Raw genomic sequence first — 25,686 nt, 5'->3', positions numbered from 1 at the left:
GCTTAGCAGGACAGGGAAATGGCCCAATTCACACACTTATCAAGAGAACATCCCTGGGCATCCATATTGCCTCTGATGCTTCATTTGTAAATGATGTCTGCGTGTTGTAGTGTGCCTCTGGCTATCTGTAAATAAAATAAAAACTAGACAATTGTTCTGTCTGGTTTGCTTAATATAAGCAATTTGAAATTGTTTATATTTTTACTTTTGATATTTAAGTATATTTTGCAATTACATTTACTTTTGATACAAAAACCAAATACTTTTAGACTTACTCAAGTAGTAAGTATTTTACTGGGTGACTTTCACTTTTACTTGAGTCATTTTCTATTAATGTATGTTAATTTTACTCAAGTATGACATTTGTGTACTTTTTCTACCACTGCATTTGGCATTGATATTTAAAAAATATATAGCTATGAGCAGCAATGAACAGGGTTTATAGGATGACAGAAAGGACACAATATCAGTTGTATAAGCAATCCCTAGGTGTAGCCTAGTGGTTGAGTGTTGGGCCAGTAACCAAAAGATTGCTGGTTTGAATCTGTGAGCCGACTAGGTGAAAAATATGTCAATGTGCCCTTTAGCAAGGCACTTAAGCCCAATTGCTCCTATAAGTCAATCTGGATGTCTACATGATTTGAATCATAGTTGGTATACTCCACATTAGTGTTCCAAAATACATCAATAAACTATACCAAACATAGTTGTACTCCACATTAGTGTTCCAAAATACTTCTATAAACTTTCAAAGCTGTAATACGTTGACTGCGCAAGCAGCAGGACTTCCAGTTTCCAATTTTCCTGAATAAAATATTCACCTTTCACAACGTTCAGACCACATAATAGGGCAACAATATGTGATTAAAAAGATATAATCACAATATTTCACATTGTCTGTATAATTGAAATCTAACATTAATTTGCATGAGACAAAGCTCCCTTGCTCAAAAGTTATTGCTCTAGTATCCTATGGTGCCACTGGTGCCAATAACATATATATAGTGCCACCAACTGGTCTGGTGCAGCCATCAAAGGTTGCAGTGAATTTATATCCACACAGCTTCTAAGGACATATACATAAGGTTTACATACCCAATGTCATGACCCATGTCCATCGGTTTAGTTCTTATAGCCCTGCTGCTATATTTAGCTGAATATAAACTAGTAGCTAGCTGTTGTTGCCGATGGTGGAATCATCTAAACCACTGGCTCTTGAAGCCCCCATGAGCTCCCAAGTCTATAAGTAGTCAAGCTAACACATTAGCTAGCTAGCATTGCAAATTAGCATTTCAATAGCTAGCTGGGCTGTTTTACAAGAAAATGACTGATATGAGTCAAACACTGTAGCTAGCTAGCAAGCCTTCCTCTGAGGTAATGTAATTTGGGCACTGGAATGCTAGATTTGTCTTTTAATTTTAAATTGACTGTCATTGAAGTTGGTGGTTACTCGTGGTTCAAATCCAAGGTGAGAGAAACTGTCCGTCATTATTTGTATTTTGGTAGGGGTCGGAGTGACGTCACGCACCTGTTACACCCCTTTTCCTAATCAGGGTTAATTCTGGTTGTCAGTGGTCTAAGGGGGGGTCTGGGGTCTAACTATACTGAACAAAAATATACAGTGCCTTCGGAAAGTATTCAGACCTATTGACTTTTTCCACATTTTGTTACGCTACAGCCTTATTCTAAAATGGATTAAATAAATACAAATCCTCGTCAATTTACACACAATACCCCATAATGACAAAGTGAAAACAGGTTTTTAGAATGTTTAGCAAATTTATTCCAAATAAAAAACAGGAATACCTTATTCACATAAGTATTCAGATCCTTTGCTATGAGACTTGAAATTGAGCTCAGGTGCATCCTGTTTCCATTGATCATGCTTGAGATGTTTTTACCTGTGCTAAATTCAATTGATTGGACATGATTTGGAAAGGCACACACCTGTCTATATAAGATCCCACAGTTGACAGTGCATGTCAGAGCAAAAACCAAGCCATGAGGTCGAAAGGAATTGTCCGTAGAGCTCTGAAACAGGATTGTTTCAAGGCACAGATCTGGGGAAGAGTACCAAAAAATGTCTGCAGCATTGAAGGTCCCCGAGAACACAGTGGCCTGCATCATTCTTAAATGGAAGTAGTTTGGAACCACCAAGACTCTTCCTAGAGCTGGCCGCCTGGCCAAACTGAGCAATCGGGGGAGAAGGGCCTTGGTCAGGGAAGTGACCAAGATCCCAATGGTCACTCTGACAGAGCTTCAGTGTTCCTCTGTGGAGATGGGAGAACCTTCCAGAAGGACAAACATATCTGGCGCACTCCACCAATCTGGCTTTTATGGTAGAGTGGCCAGATGAAAGCCACTCCTCAGTAAAAGGCACCTGACAGCTCTGGATAAGAGTGTCTGCTAAATGACGTAAATGTAAATATATTTTTCAACTGTACTGTGATGTTTCACAAAAGTTCTGAACCTTCCTATTTTCAGTTTCTACAGATTGTAAATTAAAGATAAACATTTTTGCTAAGAGCATTATTATATTATTGATCGATTTACTTTTTAAATCACCCAGCAGTGCTATTTGCAGAGTTAGCTCCAAGTAAATGTTGCAATTCTTTCGCCATTCCTGAACCTGCGACCAAAACAAGCTACAGTACAGATGGACAGTACAAAAACAAAGGATCTAATGATTCTGTCTCGCAGAGCTGGGATGGATGTATCCCCCCATATATATATATAACATTCTATTGAACTAATTTACATGACCCATTAACTTAGCCATGTGTGTCTGTGTAAGTCTCATATTTTACTAAGCACATTTTTGGTCTGGAATTTGTCTTTCAGCAGAAAGACCAGAGTGAACACTTTGTGAGAGATTGCTGGCGTGGTGAAGGACAGCACTGTGACGGGTCAACCAATGATTTATATATACACTAGATGGCTGATAGGGGGTGATGTGTTGAAGCCACTGTGCCTCCATCTTGGCACTCCGTCATGAGTGTAAAAAAGATTTTTGGAAGCTATAGAAATGTATTTATTAATGTGTACGTTCATTTTTGCTAAATTGTTCTATTACACGGCTAAACATTGACCTCCTGAGTGGCACAGCGCAAGAGACGCCACTGCAGTCCCTGGTTCGATTCCAGGCTGCATCATATCCGGCCGTGATTGGGAGTCCCATAAGCGGTGCACAATTGGCCCAGCTTTGTCTGGGTTTGGCCGGGGAAGGCTGTCATTGTAAATAAGAATTTGTTCTTAACTGACTTGCCTAGTTAAATAACGGTAAAAAAATTATAATCCTTAAAGTATCATTTTTAGAGATGACTAATGTTACTGTCCCCACTACTACAAAAATGTAACTTAAATAAATGTAATTTTGTCCTTGAAACATTTAATTGAAATGGAGCACCTCCTACTGGGGAGTGGCAATATGTCCAACCAGTGGCTTCATAGCCTCTCAATGGTAAATACATAGCATCAGCAATCCAGAGTTTATATACAACATTGGGGTCAACATCCCACAGCTGGTTGGACTGGAGGACGGTACAGTGCAGTACAGTACTGGTGGAAAGTTTGGACTAGCAACATCAACTGAGTCCGTACTTCAGGCCTCTGCCACAGATCAAGCTGGACCAGTAATTATCATTGTCATTACATTGAATGAGCTTATTCGTATCAGATGAAAATAGAGGTCAATTTATGTTATACACTGTCTTCAGAAAGTAGTCACATCCCTTGACTTTTTCAACATTTTGTTGTTACTAAGTGGGATTGAAATGGATTTAATTGTCATTTTCTGTCAACGATCTACACAAAATACTCTATAATGTCAAAGCGGAAAAAAGGATCTATAATTTGTAAAAAAAAAAAAGACAAATAAAACACTAATATTTCTTGATTTAGATAAGCATTCAACCTCCTGAATCAGCGATTACAGCTGCGAGTCTTTCTGGGTAAATCTCTAAGAGCTTTCCACACCTGGATTGTGCAATATTTGCCCATTATTCTTGTCACAATTCTTCAAGCTCTGTCAAATTTGTTGTTGATCATTGCTAAACAACAAATTTTAGGTTTTGCCATTGATTATCGAGCAGATTTAAGTTAAAACTGTAACTAGGCCACTTAGGAACATTCAATGTCTTCTTGGTAAGCAACTCCTGTTTAGATTTGGCTTTGTGTTTTAGGTTATTGTCTTGCTGAAAGGTGAATTCATCTCCCAGTGTCTGATGGAAAGCAGACTGAACCAGATTTTCCTCTAGGATTTTGCCTGTGCTTAGCTCCATTCCGTTTATTTTTTATCTTGAAAAACTCCACAGTCCTTAACAATTATATGCATTAACAATTACATGCATACCCATAACATGACACAGCCACCACTACGTTTGAAAATGTGGAGCGTGCTAGTCAGTAATGTGTTGTATTGGATTTGCCCCAAGCATAAGACTTTCTATTCAGGATAAAAAAGTGAATTGCTTTGCCAATTTCTTTTGCAGTATTACGTTAGTGCCTTTGTTGCAAACAGGATGCATGTTTTTGAATATTTTTATTTTGTAAAGGCTTCCTTCTTTTCCCTCTGTCAATTAGGTTAGTATTGTTAATTACAATGTTGTTGATCCATCCTCAGTTTTCTCCTATCACAGCCATTCAACTCTGTAACTGATTTAAATTCACCATTGGCCTCGTGGTGATATCCCTGAGCGGTTTGACTCCTCTCCAGCAACTGAGTTTGGAAGGACGCCTGTATCTTTGTAGGAACTGGGTGTATTGATACACCATCCAAAGTTTAATTAATAACTTCACCATGCTCAAAGGGATCTTCAATGTCTGCTTTTTATTTTATTTATACCCATCTACCAATAGGTGCCCTTCTTTGCATGGCATTAAAAAACCTCCCTAGTCTTTGTGGTTGAATCTGTGTTTTAAATTCACTGCTCAACTGAGGGACCTTACAGTTAATTGTATTTGTGGGGTACAGAGATGAGATAGTCATTCAACAATTATGGTAAACACTACTATTGCACACAGAGGGAGTCAATGCAACTTACAGTATGTGACTTGTTAAACACATGTTTACTCCTGAACTTATTAGGCTTGCCATAACAAAGGGTTTGAATACGTATTGACTCAAGACATTTCAGATTTTCATTTTTAATTCATTAGTAAAAAAATATACAATACCGTTCAAAAGTTTGGGGTCACTTGTCCTTGTTTTTGAAAGAAAACCAATTTTTTGTCCATTTAAATAACATCAAATTGATCAGAAATACAGTGCAGACTTTGTTAATGTTGTAAATGACTATTGTGGCTGGAAATGGCAGATTTTCAGTGGAATATCTACATAGGCGTACAGAGGCCCATTACCAGCAACCATCACTCCTGTGTTCCAATGGCACGTTGTGTTAGCTAATCCAAGTTGATCATTTTAAAAGGCCAATTGATCATTAGAAAGCCCTTTTGCAATTATGTTAGCACAGCTGAAAACTGTTGTACTGTTTAAAGAAGCAATAAAACTGGCCTTCTTTAGACTAGTTGAGTATCAGCAGAATAACAGTTACATGTAGTGGAGTTACTTTTAGTCATTTCCATATTAATTCAACATTTACCAATATTTTTTTTGGCAACGTGAGAAATTGCCAAGAAACTGAAGATCTCATACAACAATGTGTACTACTCACTTCACAGAACAGCGCAAACTGGCCCTGACCAGAATAGAAAGAGGAGTGGGATGCCCCGGTGCACAACTGAGCAAGAGGACAAGTACATTAGAGTGTCTAGTTTGAGAAACAGACACCTCACAAGTCCTCAACTGGCAGCTTCATTAAATAGTACCCGCAAAACACCAGTCTGAACGTCAACAGTGAAGAGGCGACTCCGGGATGCTGGCCATCTAGGCAGACTTGAAAAAAAAAAGCCATATCTCAGACTGGCCAATGAAAAGAAAAGATTAAGATGGGCAAAAGAACACAGACACTGGACAGAGTGTCACGACTTCCACCGAAGTCGGTCCCTCTCTTTGTTCGGGCGGTGTTCGGCGGTCGACGTCACCGATCTTCTAGCCATCACTTATCCATTTTTCATTTTCCATTGGTTTTGTCTTGTCTTACTTCACACCTGGTTCCAATCCCATCAATTACATGTTGTGTATTTAACCCTCTGTTTTCCATCATGTCCTTGTCAGAGATTGTTTGTTTTGTATGTTCGTGTATTATGCATTGGTGCGCGACGGGTTCTTGAACCCACTTTTATTTATCATGTAACTTTGGTTTTGGAGTTTTGTTAAGTCTATTAAACGACTCCATTTATACCAAGTTCGATTCTCCTGCGCCTGACTTCCCTGCCACCTACGCACACGACATTACACAGAGGAACATCCCGGAGTCATCTCTTCACTGTTGATGTTGAGACTGATGTTTTATGGGTACTATTGGATTAGCTAACATAACGTGCCATTGGAACACAGAAGTGATGGTTGCTGTTAATGGGCCTCTGTACGCCTATGTAGATTTTCCACAAAAAATCTGTCGTTTCCAGCTACAATAGTCATTTACAACATTAACAATGTCTACACTGTATTTCTGATCAATTTGATGTTATTGTAATGAACAAAAAATGTGATTTTCTTTCAAAAACAAGGACATTTCTAAGTGACCCCAAACTTTTGAACAGTAGTGTATATATATCAAAAACATAATTCCACTTTGACATTATGGGGTATTGTGCGTAGGCCAGTGACAAAAACATCTAAACGTGTTCTATTTTCAATTCAGACTCTAACACAACAAAATGTGGAAGTCAGGGAGTGTGAATACTTTCTGAAGTCACTGTAGCTGGTATTCAAGGTTTTAATGTCTTGTCTGTTTTCGGTCTATATTCCTGTTTTACAGCTTTAATGCTCTGGAACCTGGTGTTGTTGTCAGCAAGGAGTGTTCGGACTCAATCGGGACTAGGTTTCAGCTGCTGTACAATGCTGATGCTTCCTCCCAGAGATGGTCTGCTTGTACAAACACAAACTGGACACAGCTTGACAACCATATTTTTTGGAGAGGATCTTTTTTTTGTCATTGTCTGCAACACGCACAAAAACATTCCAAAAGGAACACACAAAAAAACATGATATTAGGTCAGATAATGTTTATGACAGCATAAAAGTTAAAGTAGTTGCTAAAATGTACAATCATGAGATTTCTGCTGTACCTTCCACCTTTACGGACTTGGTGACCACCTCAAAATGAGTTGAGACCGTATTCTGAGCGTGGCACATAATCTTCTCTGACTTCACATGTCGCTCGACCGTCATCTCCATCTCACTGCCGTGGACAGTGAGACCATCAATGGTCCAGCGGTAGTCACAAGCGGGAGTGCATTTGGCAGTGCACTGAAACATGGACTTGAAGCCGACTGCAACAGAGTCTGGGCCTATGACGTGGACCTCTGATGGACCAGCTGATAGGAGACAAAAATTAGAGGAAGAAACTGGTTCAAGTATCACTTCAACCAAAACCCCCAAATCACTCTTGAATCATCAAATATAAACTACATACTATATAAGGGAATGTGTGTATATTGATAGATGAAGCTATTGGTGTGGATATGGACAATTGCATTACACTAACAACAAGAGGGAATCTACAATTGTTAGAGGAAGCTCTAAACCTCAGAATAACCTACATGTCACAGGTATTGTCCTGGTTTCCATGGCATAGAGCCCAGACACACTGTTGATGGCCTTGCAGTTCAGGGTAACAGAGGTGGCCAACTCTTCGGGAGTTACAGTAATCTTGTTCCCCTGCCCCCCGAGCCATCGGCCCTTTATCTTCCAGGTGTAGTTGCAGGAGGGACGGCAGTCTGCGTTACACTTGAAGCTTTGTGGGGCCCCTGGTGACATCAGGGCAGGGCCTGTGATCGATACGTTGGTTGGTCCAGCTAAAAGGAGGAAACCACACACATTTAGATAATAGTCTAGATCCTACGACCAATGTGAAAACATGAGCAAAATAATTTAATCTAGCACTAATCCAGTAATTCAGACATTTTGTCAGTAAATTACAACACATTGAATTATCCCTCCATTCCTAATATCATAAAGACCATCACCTCTAATTTCAAGTGAAGTGTCATAAAAACAACAAACCACCAACACACCTAAAACCTGCAGTATCTTTGTTACTGTAGAGGACCTCCCAGAGTCATCATTCCTTGCAGTGCATGTGAGGTTTAGGGACTCCTCCCATTGGCGAGCTGTGAACAACAGCTCGTTGCCATGCCAAATCTGCCCGTCGATACTCATTCTGTAGCTACAGGAGGGAGAGCACTGGGCAGCACAGTCAAAGCTGCGTGGCACACCCACTTTAACAAAGTCAGGTCCCACAATGGTTAGTTCCAAGGGACCATCTGAAAATTACAGTGCACAATCAGGCAATGTAGGCCTACTGGTTTTAGAATGAAGGATTTCTTGGATACAGGGTGTAAATGTATTCTTGTAACAGTGATAAATTACTACAAAGATAATCCAATAAAAGGCCTTCACTTCTGTAGTTGGCTGATAGCTGATAGCACTACCCTACTATCACAGTCATTATTCAAAGTACCCAACATTCCCATCAATGCAGTGATGTGGTCCATCCTGTAATAATTTGGCTTGGCTATTATGTGATGTGGTTCACTTACTGGTACTGCCACTCCCTCCATCAGTGGTCAGAGCTGATCCTGGAAGTTCATTAAAACAGCCACAGTCTATAATCAACACATTGTAATGTAACACTATTTTCACCCAAACAAAAGCTGGACTTCTGTAGACATTGAAAGTAAATGTAGTTATAGAGCTTAACAGGAAGTGTCCAGACCTACTGACTGATGTTAAACCGATTTTGGCATCCTCAAAAATAAATGTTATCATAAAACAATGTTGTTATATATTTTTAAATCATATTACCTGCTAGGTACACTAGCAGCAGAAGCAGATTGAGCAGGGTGTGTGTATCCTTCATTGTCTTGCAGCGATGGAGTGAGGTGAATGGACACCAGGAAATATGGGACTGTTACAGAGTCAAGTAGTAGAGTGAGAAGGTAAACAAACACACCTTATCAGAGAGAACAAACTGAGAGCAAACCTGCCCTGCCCATTCATACCTGGCCATTAAAAAATATATTATTTCTGTAGTGAACAGGACGAAACAGAACTGGCAGCTTTTACTATGAACTAACATGTAGAGGGCAATGTACTGAGGTATAAAATAAATGGTCTCCAACTCTCCATCCCTGGTCCTGGGGAGCTGAAGTCAGTTAATTTACTATTTTTAATAGACAGAACCAATTGGAGGGAAAGATTAGAGACTATATGTGTAATACATGAGTGTATGACGAATATAGGAGTGTCGAGAACTTGGTTTCAGGGCATGGCTTGTACCAGAATCTCTTATCAAAAGTCAAATACAGTCCAATGATGTCATACCTTTCGTTCTTTTAATGTAATTACCTTTAACCTCAAAACGTTGTGTATAATACAAACTTTTACTTTAGCTTTAGGAAAGCAGACTGAACCACTAGGATTTTCCTCTGTGATTTTGCCTGTGTTTAGGTCAATTCCTGTCACGAATCCCACCGAAGGTGGCTCCCCTGCCTGCTCGAACGGCGCTCGGCGGTCGTCGTCGAGGGCCTACTAGCCACCGCTGATCCCTTTTTCCTTTTTTTACGCGCCCGTCTGTTTTGGCGTGACCGGTTTGTGCCGGAAGAAATAAAGGACGTTATACTATACCTCTGCTCTCTGCGCCTGACTCCTACCACCACTCCTAGTATCCCGTGAAAATTCCATTTCCTTTTTATCCTGAAAAACTCCCCAGTCCCAACGTTTACAAGCATACTTTTAACATGATGCAGCCACCAGTGGTACTCTGTAGATTATATTGGATTTGTCCCAATCATAACACTTTGTATTCAGGACAAAAAGTTAATTGCTTTGCCACATTTATTGCAGTTGTACTTTAATGCCTTGTTGCAAACAGGATGCATGTTTTGGAATATTTGTATTCTGTACAGGCTTCCTTCTTTTCATTAGGTTATTTTTGTGGAGTAACTATAATGTTGTTGATCCATCCTTAGTTTTCTCCTATCACAGCCACTAAACTCTATAACTGTTTTAAAGTCACCATTGGCCTCATAGTGAAATCCCTGAGCGGTTTCCTTCCTCTCCGGCAACTGAGTTAGGAAGGACGCTTGTATCTTTGTAGTGACTGGGTGTATTGATATACCATCCAAAATGTAATTAATAACTTCACCATGCTCAAGGGTATATTCAAACATACAAAGTATTGACTCAGGGATGTGAATACTTATGTAAATGAGATATTTCAGTTTTTCATTTCTTTATTAAATTATTATTATTTTTTAAACATAAAACCACTTTGTCATTATGGGATATTGTGTGTAGATTGGTGAGAAAAATTATCAATTTAATCAGTGTTGAGTTCAGGCTGTAACACAACAAAATGTGGAATAATGAGATCGTTGGTACTGGTGGCTTTGTAGGTGAATGCATCATCCCAGTACTGTAGTTGACCCAGGGTGTAACCTGGCAGTCAAAGGTACAAATCTTAAGGACAGAACTGCAGTAAAACCTCCAACTGAAAAGGGACAGACAATAAATTAATATTAATGTTAGTTAATTTACTATACTTTCTCCCTTCATTAAACATTCATTTTGGCAGTTAAGTAGTGGAGAGTGGAGTAACATGAGGGCACTGATCTTGTTGGTAGTTTATCAGGATTCTCAGACATTTGTAACCGAGGATACTAGAGAAACTGAGTAAAGAAGGTACTGTAATGTTTCGTAGGCCTCATCTGACTTATTACAATGTAAATTGTTCCTCAGCCTTGCTCAAAATGACTAAGACAAATTTGTGTTCCTAAGAAATTCACAAAATGCCTGAAAATCTGAATGTGATTATTCTATATACTGAAATGAAAAGACCCACCTCCTGTCCTCGTGGTGGTTACTGTGATAGCTGTACATCCCAGCAATTGCATGGTTGGTTCAGCATGTAAAGTCCATAAAGTTGTCGTAGTTATTAGCATAACCTGTCCTCGTGGTGGTTACTGTGGTATCTGAAACAAAATAATATCAGATGGTATAAGTCAGCATACATCACTATAAAACAAAAGGTATGGCCGATACTGACTAAGCATCTCTTCAGCATTACAGTTACAATTGGGGCAAAATAAAATGTTTTCCATAACACATGAAACACAAATATTTCCTACCAGTCACCCCCTTTTACCTTAATAACTACATAGATTGGAAAGGACATAAACGGTGCATCATAGTCATTATCCCACCCAGCAACTCTATATCCTGCTGGGAAACACCAATTTGTTGGCACCAGAGCTCTGTTCCAATATCCACACCATCATACTACTTAGAATGCATGCCAAATTCATTTGTTCATTCTAAGTGGTCTGCTACTATGGACATTGGAACGTAACCATTGGCAATGTTATCTATACACTACAGTAAATGGATCGAGATGACTGCTCTTACCTGTTATAAGGATGAGAAGCAGAGAGAGGTGAAGCCTGATGAAGGGATTCTCTATGTTTGGCCCTCTGCAGAGAATGTTGTCTCCTCAGACAAGGGATGGTATTTTCTACCCTTACATTAGGTAATAATCACATATGTGATTAAATCTACTTACCCAATCATCTGACAGATCAGATATCTCTGGGAAAAGGCAAGAAGGCATAGCTACAAACCTGTGACAACATTTCAAGGAATGTGGAGTAGGATCTGTGGCATAATAAACATTGCATGAGCCATCTTATCAAGCCAGTAATTTACCACACAAAGCGACACACTTTTTTGTTGTTGATTCCGTCTATACAAAGGTCTTTCTGAAGTTTAAGCCAGTCTACATGACTGTAATAAACATTAAATGTACAATGAGAAAATAATCTTTCCAGTGCACATACAGTAGCTTGATTGTCAATTGAAAATATGAACTATGAAATAGAATGTTTTCTGTCAGCTCAAAAACAATAGAACAGTATTTCAGAGTGCATTCTATATGATCAGCATATACAAATAGCACTTAATGTAAGATAATATATCTAGTGGTCAATGAATTACATTCCTTCAGATAAACATTACTTGTTAAATATCACAAAGCTATATTGTTTGTGTCTTATTAACAAAGCAATCATTCTAGTCCGGATTAAAATGCAACGGCTGTTAGGCGTATTGATCGGCTGGCTTTAGGATCATGCGGAGAATCGCTCAAAGAGAAGCTGCTAGCCTGTGCCCTTGAGCGATATTCCAGGGTGCGTTCTCAGAACATGAGCAGATCAGCTGGCAGGCATGTTCACAGTCATTTTTTGTTTAGTCCCCTCCTGTGCTCCCTGTTCACCCACGACTGCGTTGCCAAGCACGACTCCAACACCATCATTAAGTTTGCTGACGACACAACAATGGTAGGCCTGATCACCGGCAACAATGAGACAAACTACAGGAAGAAGGTCAGAGACCTGGCAGTGTGGTGGCGGGACGATAACCCCTCCCTCAACGTCAGTAAGACCAAGGAGCTGATCGTGGACTACAGGAAATGAGGGGCCGAACACACCCCCATCCACATCAACAGGGCTGCAGTGGAGCGGGTCAAGAGATTCAAGTTCCTCGGTGTCCAAATCACTATGGATTTAAAATGGTCCACTCACATGCGCACAGTCGTGAAGAAGGTGCGACAGCACCTCTTCCCCCTAAGGAAGTTGAACAGGTTTGGAAAAGGCCCTAAAATCCCCCAAAAGTTCTACAGCTGCACCATTGAGAGCATCCTGACTGGCTGCATCACTGCTTGGTATGGCAACAGCACTGCCCTCGATCGCATGGCGCTACAGAGTGTGGTGCGGACGGCCCAATACATCACTGGGGCTGAGCTCCCTGCCATCCAGGACCTCTATATCAGGCAGTGTGAAAGGAAGGCCCAGAAAATCATTAAAGACTCTAGCCCCCAAGCCATAGACTGTTCTCTTCTTCTGCACAGCAAGTGGTACTGGTGCATCAAGTCTGACACCATGAGCAGCTTCTATCCCCAAGCCATAAGACTGACAAATAGTGCCTTCAGAAAGTATCCACACCCCTTGACTTTTTCCACATTTTGTTGTGTGGGATTAAAATGGATTTAAATGTCATTTTTTGTCAACGAACTACACAAAATACTCTGTATTGTCAAAGCAAAAAAATGTATTCGAACATTTGTAAATGATTAATGAAATATAAAACACATATAAAACACTAATATATCAACCCCCTAAGTCAATACATGTTAGAATCACCTTTGGCAGAGATTACAGCTGTGAGCCTTTCTGGAAGCTTTGCACAACTGGATTGTACAATATTTGCACATCATTCTTTTTAATATTCATCAAGCCATGTCCAAGTCTTGCCATAGATTTTCAAGCCGATAAAAGGTAAAACTGTAACTAGGCCACTCAGGAACATTTAATGTCATCTTGGTAAGCAAGATATTTTTATATTTGGCCTTGTGTTTTAGATTATTGTCCTGCTGAAAGGTAAATTTGACTCTCAGTGTCTGTTGGAAAGCAGACTGAACCAGGTTTTGTCTGTGCTTAGCTCTATTACATGTATTTTTTATCCTGAAAAATTCTCCAGTCCTTAACGATTAAAAGCGTACCCATAACATGATGCAGCCACCATTATGCTTGAAAATATGGAGAGTGGTACTCAGTAATGTGTTGAATTGGATTTGCTCCAAACATAACACTGTAAACTTTAGTGCCTTTGTTGCAAACACGATGCATGTTTTTGGAAGCTTCCTTCTTTTCACTCAATTAGGTTAGTACTGTGGAATAACTACAATGTTGTTGATCCATCCTTAGTTTTCTCCTATCACAGCCATAAAATGTTTAAAGTCAGTATTGGCCTCATGGTGAAATCCCTGAGTGGTTTTCTTCCTCTCTGGCAACTGAGTTAGGAAGGACGCTTGTATTTTTGTAGTGACTGGGTGTATTGATACACCATCCAAAGTGTAATTAATAACTTCACCATGCTCAAAGGGATATTCAATGTCTGTTTACATAATTTTTACCTATCTACCAATAGGTGCCCTTCTTTGCGAGGCATTGGAATACCTCCCTGGTCTTTGTGGTTGAATCTGTGTTTTAAATTCACTGTTCCACTGAGGGACCTTACAGATAATTGTGTGGGGTACAGAGATGAGGAAGTCATTCAATGTTAAACTCTATTATTGCATACATAGTGAGTCCATGCAGTTTATTATGTGACTTGTTAAGCACATCTTTACTCCTGAACGTATTTAGACTTGCCATAACAAAGGGGTTGAATACTTATTGACTCAAGACATTTCAGCTTTTCATTTTTTATGAATTTGCAAAAATGTCTAAAAACATAATTCCAGTTTGACATTATGGGGTATTGTGTGCAGGCCCGTGACACAACTCTCAATTGAATCAACTTTAAATTCAGGCTGTAACACAACACATTTTGGAAAAAGTAAAGGGGAGTGAATTCTTTTCTGAATGCACTGTAGCTTCCCAGAGGTGTGGGATCTGACCAAAGCACAACAAGCAGGGCTAAATATATATTTATAGAAACTGATAGGATGACTGAGCTAAAGACCTTGGTGGTTTTTCAGCCACGTACATGGGTAATCTCAGTGTTTGAACAGGTGTGCTGAAATGGAAAAGTTTAACATAAATACACTAAATAACAGCATAATCTCTCAGGAATTACATAACAGGATGGTTTTTGTGTGCTAGAAATGTTTCCCAACTATTTTTAATTGACCTCTGTGTTACAGTGAGAACCATGGGTCAAGTGTAAATGGGTCAGGGGTTACTTGGCTGCTAGTTTGAAAAGAAACAGACACCATTGGGAAGATCTTTCAAAATGAAAAGGTTTAAATATGTTAACTTCATAACTAATCAACCAATAAACTACATTATGTACATCACATTCTCTCCACTGATGTGATCACGGTTGACAACTCCCTTGTGTCCTCCTCCCAGAGTGCTAAGAGCCTTGGCGTGACCCTGGACAACACCCTGTCGTTCTCCACTAACATCAAGGCGGTGACCCGATCCTGTAGGTTCATGCTCTACAACATTCGCAGAGTACGACCCTGCCTCACACAGGAAGCGGCGCAGGTCCTAATCCAGGCATCCAGGCACTTGTCATCTCCCGTCTGGATTACTGCAACTCGTTGTTGGCTGGGCTCCCTGCCTGTGCCATTAAACCCCTACAACTCATCCAGAACGCCGCAGCCCGTCTGGTGTTCAACCTTCCCAAGTTCTCTCACGTCACCCCGCTCCTCCGCTCTCTCCACTGGCTTCCAGTCGAAGCTCGCATCCGCTACAAGACCATGGTGCTTGCCTACGGAGCTGTGAGGGGAACGGCACCTCCGTACCTTCAGGCTCTGATCAGGCCCTACACCCAAACAAGGGCACTGCGTTCATCCACCTCTGGCCTGCTCGCCTCCCTACACAGTTCCCGCTCAGCCCAGTCAAAACTGTTCGCTGCTCTGGCACCCCAATGGTGGAACAAGCTCCCTCACGACGCCAGGACAGCGGAGTCAATCACCACCTTCCGGAGACACCTGAAACCCCACCTCTTCAAGGAATACCTGGGATAGGATAAAGTAATCCTTCTAACCCCCCCTTAAAAGATTTAGATGCACTATTGTAAAGTGGTTGTTCCACTGGATATTATAAGGTGAATGCACCAATTTGTAAGTCGCTCTGGATAAGAGCGTCTGCTAAATGACTTAAATGTAAATGTAAGTAGAGTCCCACAAGATCTGTCCAAATATGATTGTGTGAAAACAATCAACAGAATTAGATGTTTTCCTAACAAGCTGAAAGGGTTCAGAGCAATTTAAGCCCAGCTGACTAGATAAACATTTTTACACTACCAAACTGGGGGGAAATCAACTTTATATCAGGTCAGTTTAGGACCGTTAGGCAGGCTCGAGAGGACACGGCCACTTAGGCAGACTAGAACAGCATACACTTTTCTCAATGCATACATGCCTGACTGCAGTATCTCAGTAAATGCCTTAAAGGGGAAGTTCAGTATTTTACACCTTCATGTTAGATGGATCCTCCCCTGAAGGTTGTCTATGGGCCAGGAGAAACTGTAATTCATGGTTAAGGTGTTTAAGAATTGAAGAAGTCTAATCACTTAAAGTAACGTCAAACCAAATAATTCAGTTAATTTGTCTATGGCTTTGTTAACAGGCACTGCATTTATTTAGTTACCTTTAGGCTAGTCAGTTAAGAACAAATTCTTATTTTCAATGACGGCCTAGGAACAGTGGGTTAACTGTCTTGTTCAGGGGCAGAACAACAGATTTTTACCTTGTCAGCTCAGGGATTCAATCTTGCAACCTTTCGGTTACTAGTTCAACGCTCTAACCACTAGGCCCACATCACTCCCATTGATTTTAAACCAGCAGAGGCTAAAGTTAGCTGAAGTTTCTAGTGGCTGTTAGATGAAAAACCAAATCATGTATTACAGTTTCTCCTGATCCATAGACTACTTTCAGGGGCAGGAACCATCTAAAATGAAGTTGTAAAATACTGAACTTCCCCTTTAACCCCAACACTTTTTTTTGTGTGTATTTTCTTAAAACTGCATTGTTGGTTAATTAAGGGCTTGTAAGTAAGCATTTCACTGTAAGGTCTACACCTGTTGTATTCGGCGCATGAGACAAATACAATTTGATTTGATTTGGCTAACTCTATCCCTAAACCTAACCATAGCAAGCTGTTGCATATCAACAGAGTTGCAGTTGATAGTCTGTTGATGGTTTGAGCCGCTGTAGATCATCTATAGGGGACTATCCAAATAAAGTGTGACCCAATGTTTTAGTAATTATTGTCTGAGATAACCATTTGCCGTCCATTACAGTACTGTATACAGTTTATACAATGGGGCAAAAAAGTATTTAGTCAGCCACCAATTGTGCAAGTTCTCCCACTTAAAAAGATGAGAGAGGCCTGTAATTTTCATCATAGGTACACGTCAACTATGACAGACAAAATGAGAAAAAAAATCCAGAAAATCACATTGTAGGATTTGTTATGAATTTATTTGCAAATTAGTTGAAGTATACCTATGATGAAAATTACAGGCCTCTCTCATCTTTTTAAGTGGGAGAACTTGCACAATTGGTGGCTGACTAAATACTTTTTTGCCCCACTGTATCTTGACCAGAAACCAAGCATAATCAATAATTTAAACGTTAGTGCAGTGAAATGAAACACAATAATTTGTTACATGTATCTTTAATCATGAATTTCTTTCAAGATTATCAAGCGACAACAATGGATCAAATAATCTGATTGTAGGAAGAATCAGTTATAGATTCAGCATGACCTTCTGGTACAGTATTGGTATTTCCAGCGACGATCTCTGAAAGTACACAAGACAAACAGACATTTTGTTCCTGTTAGTTTTGTAGTCAATTCATCCTTTGCTGAAGCTTGTTTCATCCAACAGCAAAAATATGACACACAGATACTGTAGACACACACACACACACACACACACACACACACACACACACACACACACACACACACACACACACACACACACACACACACGAGAGAGAGAGAAAATACTTGGAATCCGTAACATTAGCATACAGTACCAATGAATAATCATACTCACTCATGCTTGTTTTCATGGTAGCTTTCAGCTGCAATCAGGTAGGAATTTGGTGGGACATCAAAAGTGAAGGCCTCATCAAACCAGTTTACGTAGTTGGTCCACTGGCAGGTATCAGTACAGAAGTTGCTGGTTCCACAGCAGGTGAACTTCCATCTGTACAATGGTGGAAATGAGGTTTGAATTATGATATATTTTTTGTATTGACCTTGTAATTCACATTATAGTAGGGTTGTTCAACAAAAACAGTGCCTCCGTCAACCCTGTGTCACTTCTAGGAAGATCTTACACATTTTAATCCCCAAATGTCTCAAAGTTTCACCATCATTGTAAAGCCCTAGTTATTTGGTTTGATTTCTTGAAGATTTGTATTTATTTCATGTTAATAGTGATTCATTTACATCTTACCTTCTGTCCTCATGCTTGTTCTCATGATAGCTGTTCATCCCTGTGATGACCTGGTGGCTTGGGCATTGGTAGCTGAAAGGTTTGTCGAAGTCATTTACGTAGGAAGATGTGAAGCAGTTAGTTGCTGAGTCAAACGTGGCTTTGCACCCAAAGTCCCACAGACGGTCTTCATGTTTGTTGTGATGCTCACTAAAATTGGATAAATACATTACAATGCACAAATTAATAGTTGAATTTATACGAAAACAAACATTTATGCAGGTTGAAGGTTTTATTGTTGCCCAACATATTTTGTCTGGAATGCAATTACAATAACCTAAATCCAAAATACAGAGTTAAACCAGAGTTTCATTTCTCAAAATGGAAAATTGCAAATCTGAATCAGCAGCAACTCTGTTGATATGCAACAGCTAGCTAGGGTTTGAGAAAGGGTTAGGGTTAACTCAGCACTGCAGCAGTAAAAAGCACACTCTGATTTGGAACTCTGTGCTTGTGAGTCAGTGCAGAATTCAGGTTTTGCAGAAGATTGGTTGTATGGAATATAAGGAATCACCTCACTATGCGAGAGATGGATTGCCCTGAGGGGCAATTAAAATCTAACGGCTGGTCATAGCTGTTCTGCCAGCGGAGGTCTGCAACACACAAACAAGGGCACAATAAAAACGTAATTGATTACCGTAGTAATCAGCACCTCCTTCTCCTTTTTTAAAGATTTCTGACCACACACATTGCTTTTTGATTGAAATATTAAGTCCACATTTTGAGTTACTCTGCTACACATATGCTCAGGCTTTAATCCACAACCTCACATGTAACATAAAGCATACCTTTTCCATTGACCAACACACCAGCAAGAAGCAGAATAAAGACGTCGGCTCTCTTCATGGCTTTCAGAGGCTTTTGAGGGGGCCAAACTAAAATCAGCAAGGTTGGTGCTCCATTTATAGACAGACGCGATCTGTGTCCTTGCTGGACCTTAGGCCACGTACGTGGGTAATCTCAGTGTTTGAGCAGGTGTATTGCAGTCTAAAAAATATTGCAGTCAATTCATGTTATATTGAACATGCAACATGCAACAATTTCAACGATTTTACTGAGTTACAGTTCATATAAGGAAATCAGTCAATTGAAATCCATTAGGCCCTAATCTATGGATTTCCATGATTGGGCGGGGGGCTCAGCCATGGGTGGGCTTTGGAGGGCGTAGGCCCATCCACTTGGGAGCCAGGCCAAGCCAATCAGAATTCGTTTTTCCCCACAAAAGGGCTTTATTACAGACAGAAATACTCAATTTCATCAGCTGTCCGGGTGGCTGGTGTCAGACTATCTGGCAGGTGAAGGATCCGGATGTGGAGTTCCTGGGTTGGCGTGCTTACATGTGGTCTGAGGTTGTGAGGCCGGTTTGACATACTGCTAAATTCTCTAAAACGACGTTGGAGGCAGCTTATGGTAGAGAAATCAACATGAAATTCTCTGGCAACAGTTCTGGTGGACATTCCTGCAGTCAGCATGCCAATGGCACTCTCCCTCAAAGCTTGAGACATCTGTGGCATTGTTTTGTGACAAAACTGCTCATTTTAGAGTGGCCTTTTATTGATGAACATTTGATGAACTATCCCTCTAAAGTCTCAGTTTACAGTCATTCTCATGGTTTACGGGGAAGTAAGCAATAATTTATTTCCCAGGGGCTCATTGGTTGGCTGTTACAGTAGTTCCACAATTACACAAGACAATATCTTTGAAAATGTTTATTTGTCAGAAAATCAATTTATAATCAATAAACTACATTCTGTACATTGGATTCGCATTACATCTGTACAACAATACAACAATGCCTTATAATAATCATTGACAGGTATTGAGAGGTATGTGTGTACTCTCAGAGTGATGTCTCTTTGGGGTCCTTGATCTCTGTTGCTGCAGGCCTGAAGGACAGAATCTCTGTGAATGTGTAACCTGTAGGAGATATTATCACAAGAAATTACTAATTAGTTACTCTGTAGACTCTATAGGTTTTTCTTCCTCTTTCTTTCTCTCAAGCTGAACGTGTTATCATACATCCATCTCCCTCATCTTTCTCTCCTTCTATCATGTGGAATGACCAAAGGAATGTTTTTCCTTAAGCCCTCTTCCTAGGGAAAGAGATACCTAGTCAGTTGCTGAATGCGTTCAACCGAAAAGCATCTTCTGTATTTAACCCAACCCCCCAATCAGAGCGATGCAGGGGGCTGCCTTAATTGACATCCACATCATCAGCACCCAGGGAGCAGTTGTTGCTCTGCGCATGGGCAGAATTGCATAGTTTTCTACCTTGCCAGCTTGGGGATTCAAACCAACAACCTTTCAGCTACCTGCCCAACGGTCTTAACCTCTAGGCTACCAGCCACTTCATCCTCCATCTCTCCCCCTTTTTTCCTCTGCCTGTATCTCCTTCTCTCTCTCCCTCCCTCCTCCCCAGCTCCCCCTACATCTCTCTCACTCTCTCTCCCATATCTTCCTCCTCCCTCCCCCTGCTCTCCATCTCTTTCTTCAGCTTCCCTCCATCCATCTCTCACGTTTCCACTGCTCCAGGAGTAGGTCTGTGTTGTCCATGGAGTGATCGTAGGGCTGGGCCTCAGTCTCCTCCTCTGGTTCTCTGAACTCGCTGAAAAAGGGCATGGCCAGCGCCTCCGACGCACTCACCCTCCGCTCAGGGTCCAGCAACAGCATGCGCTCCAGCACACACACCGCTGCCACACAGAGGTATACAGTGTCAATAGCGGTGTTATGGTCAGAAGGACACTCCTGACAATAGTTAGAAACAGTTGCTGTTTTGTAAACCTCCGTTTTGATCCTTTAGTAATAGACTGTCAAATTCAACTAACTGCGTGTTCACATCATAGTATTGAATGTCTGCTCACCGTCTGAGCTAGCTTTGGAAAAAAGAAAGTGCAAATCTTTCTTTGGTACTTTGGGAAGGCTCCGTATGTAGTTTTTGGCCTGTTGGAAGAGGAGCAGATTTACCTGGGAGTGTATGTGGTATTCTATTCCTATGTACTCTAGTAGGCTGTGTTTTCTTTGAATGTGTACTATCTGAATGTATTTTGAGCGTCCACATGACTTACATCTTGGCTTTGTAGCTTCGTAACAAAGTCTGCAGTGGGTGTACCAGTGATCTTCATGATCTCTTTCAGTTGGTCCAGGTCTGTGCTCACCCAGGGGTCAAGGCTCATAGCTCATGTGGTACAGGAAGTCACATTCACATGGTGCTCATACTATATATGCTTAGCCATAATAAGCTTACAGAACTAGTCTTTGACAGGTTGATAACATATAATTATGACTAATGCACCTGCTGATTTGCCTAGCAGGATCATTATTCTGCAATAGTTGTGTGGGGTGAAGACAGAGTAGTAAACACTGAAAAAGGATACGGTCATTTCCTTTGAACAGCGGCTTCCCCAGCAGCATCTCCGCCATGATGCAGCCCACCGACCAGATATCCACTGACGCGAGGACAAAGACATATATAGGATTGAATGGTCTTTCAGTACCACATTGCTACCAAACTGCTACCATACCAGTGAGTTCAGTTACAAATATATTTAACACAAATTGTACAAAGAGATAGATCTCCATAGGACCTCATACTGTAGGACATTTTTCTGGTTACAATAGCATGATTAATCATGGCGATAACACAGTTTTTGACATTAGAAAGTACTGCCATCATGTGGACAAAGAAGGCAGCCATGAATGAGTGTATGAGAGAGACTCACCAGTCTGGGTATAGTGCATCCAATTGAGGATTACCTCAGGGGCTCTGTACCAGCGAGTGACGACGTACCCCGTCATCTCTGTGTCCGTCTGCCGAGCCAGCCCGAAGTCAAGGATCTGAGACAGACAGAGAGAGAGTTGCTTTGGCTACATTGGATTGTCCCTTTTATGACAATAAAGTACAGGAGGTTGGTGGCACCTTAATTGGGGAGGACGGGCTTGTGGTAATGGCATGAGTGGAATAGTAGAATGGTATCAAATACAGGGTTTCCAGGTGTTTGATGCCATCCCATTCCATCTGCTCCGTTCCAGCCATTAGTATGATCTGTCCTCCCCTCAGCAGCCTCCACTTCAATAAAGTGTATTTCAGTTAAATCGAGAGAGAGCGAGACTGAACAGGTAAAGCACAGTGCTTATCACAGGTCTGGTGATACATGTAGTACCTTTAGCTCGCAGTCTTCGTTGACAGATAAATTTCCAGGTTTGAGATCCTGTTGGTATTTAGAAAAATTACATTATCATGCTGCCAGATTGACGCAAACACACGCAAGCACCCACACAAAGAGCTTCTGATATGGAAAACGGCATGAATAGCAGTGGGCGTCAAAAAGAGCAAGGGCCCCAAACCCATTGCACATAGTTGAAAGGTCAGAGGTTACGCACCCTGTGGATGATCCCTGCAGAGTGGATATACTGTGGGGAGTCACAAAAGACCAGGAAAAGAGAACGTCTTAAAATTAGAAAAAGAAGGTGGTATTCAAGTATATTCTGGGAAACATTTAAACCTTCTGTATAAACTGCCTTTTTTTGGTATCATATTTGAATGTTGGGGATAAAAATCAGCATTTGTAGGTATATCTTTTAAACTGCTTAGAATTGTATATATATATATTGTTCTTTTGAGTGCATGTGTATGTATGCAACTCTAACCTTGAGTCCTTTCAGCATTTGATAGACGAGGAATTGCACCCTGTCCTGTGACAATCTCTCCATCTTCATCAGTTTCCCCAGATCAGTACCCATGAATGGCATTACCAGGTAACTGAGAATGACAGGAGAAAAGGAAAAAATGTATACTTCACTGTGAATAAAAACATTCAATATATGAACAGGAAGGGTATTGGACAAAGAGGTACTTACAAGTCATGAAACCTGTCCAATGAGATCTCAGAAGTGAACACATCCAGCAGTCCAATCACCTAATCCAAGCCAATCAAAGAATAACAGAAAATAAATAGAATAGCTCAATTATAGACTAACTGGAGATTATTTTATTTTGCATCATTATGATGAATTACAGTATCAGGAAATGATTCCCACTTGAATTCCCACACACACACACACACACACACACCACACACACACACACACACACACACACACACACACACACACAAAATTGTGATATGGGGTGTGTCTCTGTCGTTCTAGAGTGAGCCACTGACTAAAGTAGATGTTGCTATGAGGCATTTTTCCCACAACATGGATTGGCTTCCTTCTCAGACTTTCCTTGTGTACCATTATTAAACTCTACCTACTCCCTGTATACCCAGTAGACCTCTGAAATCAGTGGTCACCAAGTCCAACCCTGGTCCAGGAGAGCTACAACATGTAATTTAACCTTTATTTAACTAGGCAAGTCAGTTAAGAACAAATGCTTATTTACAATGACAGCCTACGGGGGAACAGTGGGTTACCTGCCTTGTTCAGGGGCAGAATGACTGATTTTTACCTTGTCAGCTCAGGGATTCAATCCAGCAACCTTTCAGTTACTGGCCCAACACTCTAACCATGAGGCTACCTGCCGCCCCAAATTGAATGCCTGATTCAACTTCTCAAATCAAGACTCAGAACCTGTGCCTGCCTCAAATGAATATCTCTATAATCTTGATATGATGTGTTTCTGTTTAGTATTATGGGTTGTGATGTGACTATTACCAATGTGATCTTTCTGACTACTCTGCTACTGACTAATTGCCAATCATAAGGAACAGCTGTGTTTGTCTCACTCTGTGCAAAAAAGAAACTGTCACTGCTCTCTGCACGCAGCCTAGGCCATAAGGATTTGAACAGTTTGCTATGGATAAAAGTGAGTTTTAAACGCAGTACTGCAGAGTTGCGCCATTTCGTTTTTAGACAAGGCCTAATTAGTGGTCTGAAACAGACACATTTTCTATTTATGTGCATTTATGTGCACCATTAGGTGCATATTTCAGGAAAGGCCCTCACATTTTCGTGCTTCATGTGCTTGAGGAGTCGGAGCTCTCTGTAGGCCCTCTTGGCGAAGAGCTTTGACTGGAAGGGTCTGTGGAGCTTCTTGATGGCCACCCTCACCCCAGTCCTGTGGTCCTGGGCGGAACTGCAGCAAGAAATGTAGGTACAGGGAAGAAAACATTTTATCAATGTTGGCCATTGGTGGTGGTAGCCTACTGAACAAGGACCCAACTCTTTTTTTTTTCTTTTTTGAATGCTTGATTAATTATTTCTTTAAAATAATTTACATCCAAATATCATGTTTTATAATCAAGTGGTTGGGCCTACTTCAAAGACATTCTTGGGTATTTCTGGAATTCAAGTAGAAACATTTGGTCGGCATATCCCAAGAAACATTGCGCAAAGACCCAGAACAGATGTAGGCCGATGCACTTAAATCGAAATCTTCTGCTCACTAAAATCCAACAAACAATGAGGCCAATGGGGGTTCTTTGTTATGCTTTTCCCGACTTCACAAAGCCCAAAAAGTCCCTGCGGTGTAAGCTATGTTTAGGAATGAAACAGAAACCGCATAATGTAAAGGTTGTTTCTTCACTATTCATCAAATAGCACCGATGTTTGTTGATGACTTAATTCGGACACAATCCAGCGCTCCACTGCACAAAAACTTCACTTTAACCACATGAAGAATGCATGAGATGAACAGTTCCTAAAAAAAAAACGATGCTAATTTTAGGAACGAGTCACGTCTTGTTGTGGCTTGGTTTGTATTGCCTTCACATAGGCTATTGTTAACTCCAAATTCGACATTTACGAAGAGTAGCCTACCCATGTTTGATGATTAAACTCGTATAAAACTCACCATACTGTCCCATACGCGCCAGTCCCCACCTGCTTTAGCTCGCGGTATCGCTCGGGAACCTCCCATGCCGTTTTGTTTACCTCCTGACGGTAAAATCCTGTCCGCGTGCGGACCGACATATCCAAATCGATTTGGGGGTCAATGTATTCCCAGCTAACTCTTAATTCAGGGATAATGAGGCGTTGTTGTGCATGAGACACTACGTTCACTTGCTCTCATGTAGCCACCTACACACTCTAGCACTCGGCTAATGCGCAATGCATTCCGTTGCCCGACAGTGGTCTCCAGTGACACGCCTAAAGAACAGTAACCAGTGGCTGGTCTCACTCGTTTTTAATACCTGAATCGCCTAGTGGCATGACCTCTCTGGATTATGTCAGAAAAAGTTAAACACTAGAGCCGCCCTGTGCTATTGATGGGCGTCTGTGTCCAGACTCATTTTAACATTTTAGTAATTTAGCAGATGCTCTTTATCCAGATTAAAGGCACATGGGCATATTTTTCACCTAGTTGACTCAGGGATTCGAACCAGCAACACTCTTAACAGCTAGGTTACGTGCCGCCCTGGCTCTTTACAAGGAATGTTGCCAAAATGCTGTCTGTTGCCATGAGATAGCGAAGAGAGCTAGCCTAGCCTAAAGGTGGGGATGAAATTTATTTTAGTATTTCCCTGGCCTCCCTTGGTCACCCTTCCTTTCTGTTTTGCTGATAGTGTTGTTGCTGTTAATATGCAGGCTCAGAAGTAAAAATGTAC

The 25,686-nt window shown here is 40.9% G+C and overlaps 3 protein-coding genes across 3 annotated transcripts; all 3 read right to left on the bottom strand.

The window, feature by feature from the left end:
* Positions 1–4,809: 4,809 nt before the first annotated feature.
* LOC106576255 (cell adhesion molecule CEACAM5-like) lies at positions 4,810–9,072 on the bottom strand. Its single transcript, XM_014153321.3, has 6 exons — positions 8,930–9,072; positions 8,665–8,703; positions 8,140–8,388; positions 7,666–7,920; positions 7,192–7,440; positions 4,810–7,062 (listed from the first exon to the last, which is right to left on the bottom strand). The coding sequence occupies exons 1-6, from the start codon at positions 8,982–8,984 to the stop codon at positions 6,941–6,943; spliced, it is 969 nt and encodes a 322-aa protein (XP_014008796.1). The 5' UTR covers positions 8,985–9,072; the 3' UTR covers positions 4,810–6,940.
* An 8,219-nt stretch (positions 9,073–17,291) lies between these two features.
* On the bottom strand, positions 17,292–19,046 carry LOC106576254 (hemagglutinin/amebocyte aggregation factor). The gene is made up of 5 exons (XM_014153320.3): positions 18,928–19,046; positions 18,654–18,732; positions 18,101–18,289; positions 17,696–17,848; positions 17,292–17,434 (listed from the first exon to the last, which is right to left on the bottom strand). The coding sequence occupies exons 1-5, from the start codon at positions 18,983–18,985 to the stop codon at positions 17,389–17,391; spliced, it is 525 nt and encodes a 174-aa protein (XP_014008795.1). The 5' UTR covers positions 18,986–19,046; the 3' UTR covers positions 17,292–17,388.
* Positions 19,047–19,833: 787 nt separating this feature from the next.
* On the bottom strand, positions 19,834–25,299 carry LOC106576243 (mitogen-activated protein kinase 12). Its single transcript, XM_014153309.3, has 12 exons — positions 24,933–25,299; positions 24,086–24,215; positions 22,997–23,055; positions 22,787–22,898; positions 22,520–22,549; positions 22,300–22,347; positions 21,859–21,973; positions 21,514–21,585; positions 21,205–21,284; positions 21,001–21,079; positions 20,656–20,829; positions 19,834–20,056 (listed from the first exon to the last, which is right to left on the bottom strand). Exons 1-12 carry the CDS (start codon positions 25,049–25,051, stop codon positions 19,980–19,982), a joined length of 1,095 nt encoding a protein of 364 aa, XP_014008784.1. The 5' UTR covers positions 25,052–25,299; the 3' UTR covers positions 19,834–19,979.
* Positions 25,300–25,686: the final 387 nt, after the last annotated feature.

This window comes from Salmo salar, chromosome 17, assembly GCF_965601325.2.
Source record: "Salmo salar chromosome 17, fSalSal1, whole genome shotgun sequence".
Classification (NCBI taxonomy): domain Eukaryota; kingdom Metazoa; phylum Chordata; class Actinopteri; order Salmoniformes; family Salmonidae; genus Salmo; species Salmo salar.
The sequence above is the reverse complement of the archived record's forward strand: the minus strand, read 5'-3'. Positions and strand labels throughout refer to the sequence as shown.

Coding starts and splice junctions, on each gene's coding strand:
- LOC106576255 (XM_014153321.3), bottom strand. CDS start 8,984: ATGAAGGATACACACACCCTGCTCAATCTGCTTCTGCTGCTAGTGTAC. Junction 8,704..8,929: donor GCTGCTAGTGTACCTAGCAG/GTAATATGATTT, acceptor ATGAACTTCCAG/GATCAGCTCTGACCACTGAT. Junction 7,441..7,665: donor CAGGACAATACCTGTGACAT/GTAGGTTATTCT, acceptor GTCTCCTATCAG/CTGGTCCATCAGAGGTCCAC.
- LOC106576254 (XM_014153320.3), bottom strand. CDS start 18,985: ATGAAGAGAGCCGACGTCTTTATTCTGCTTCTTGCTGGTGTGTTGGTC. Junction 18,733..18,927: donor TGTGTTGGTCAATGGAAAAG/GTATGCTTTATG, acceptor TGTGTGTTGCAG/ACCTCCGCTGGCAGAACAGC. Junction 18,290..18,653: donor TCCATCTCTCGCATAGTGAG/GTGATTCCTTAT, acceptor ATCCAATTTTAG/TGAGCATCACAACAAACATG.
- LOC106576243 (XM_014153309.3), bottom strand. CDS start 25,051: ATGTCGGTCCGCACGCGGACAGGATTTTACCGTCAGGAGGTAAACAAA. Junction 22,899..22,996: donor TTGGACAGGTTTCATGACTT/GTAAGTACCTCT, acceptor TGTCATTCTCAG/TTACCTGGTAATGCCATTCA. Junction 20,830..21,000: donor TTCCAAAGCTAGCTCAGACG/GTGAGCAGACAT, acceptor TCTGTGTGGCAG/CGGTGTGTGTGCTGGAGCGC.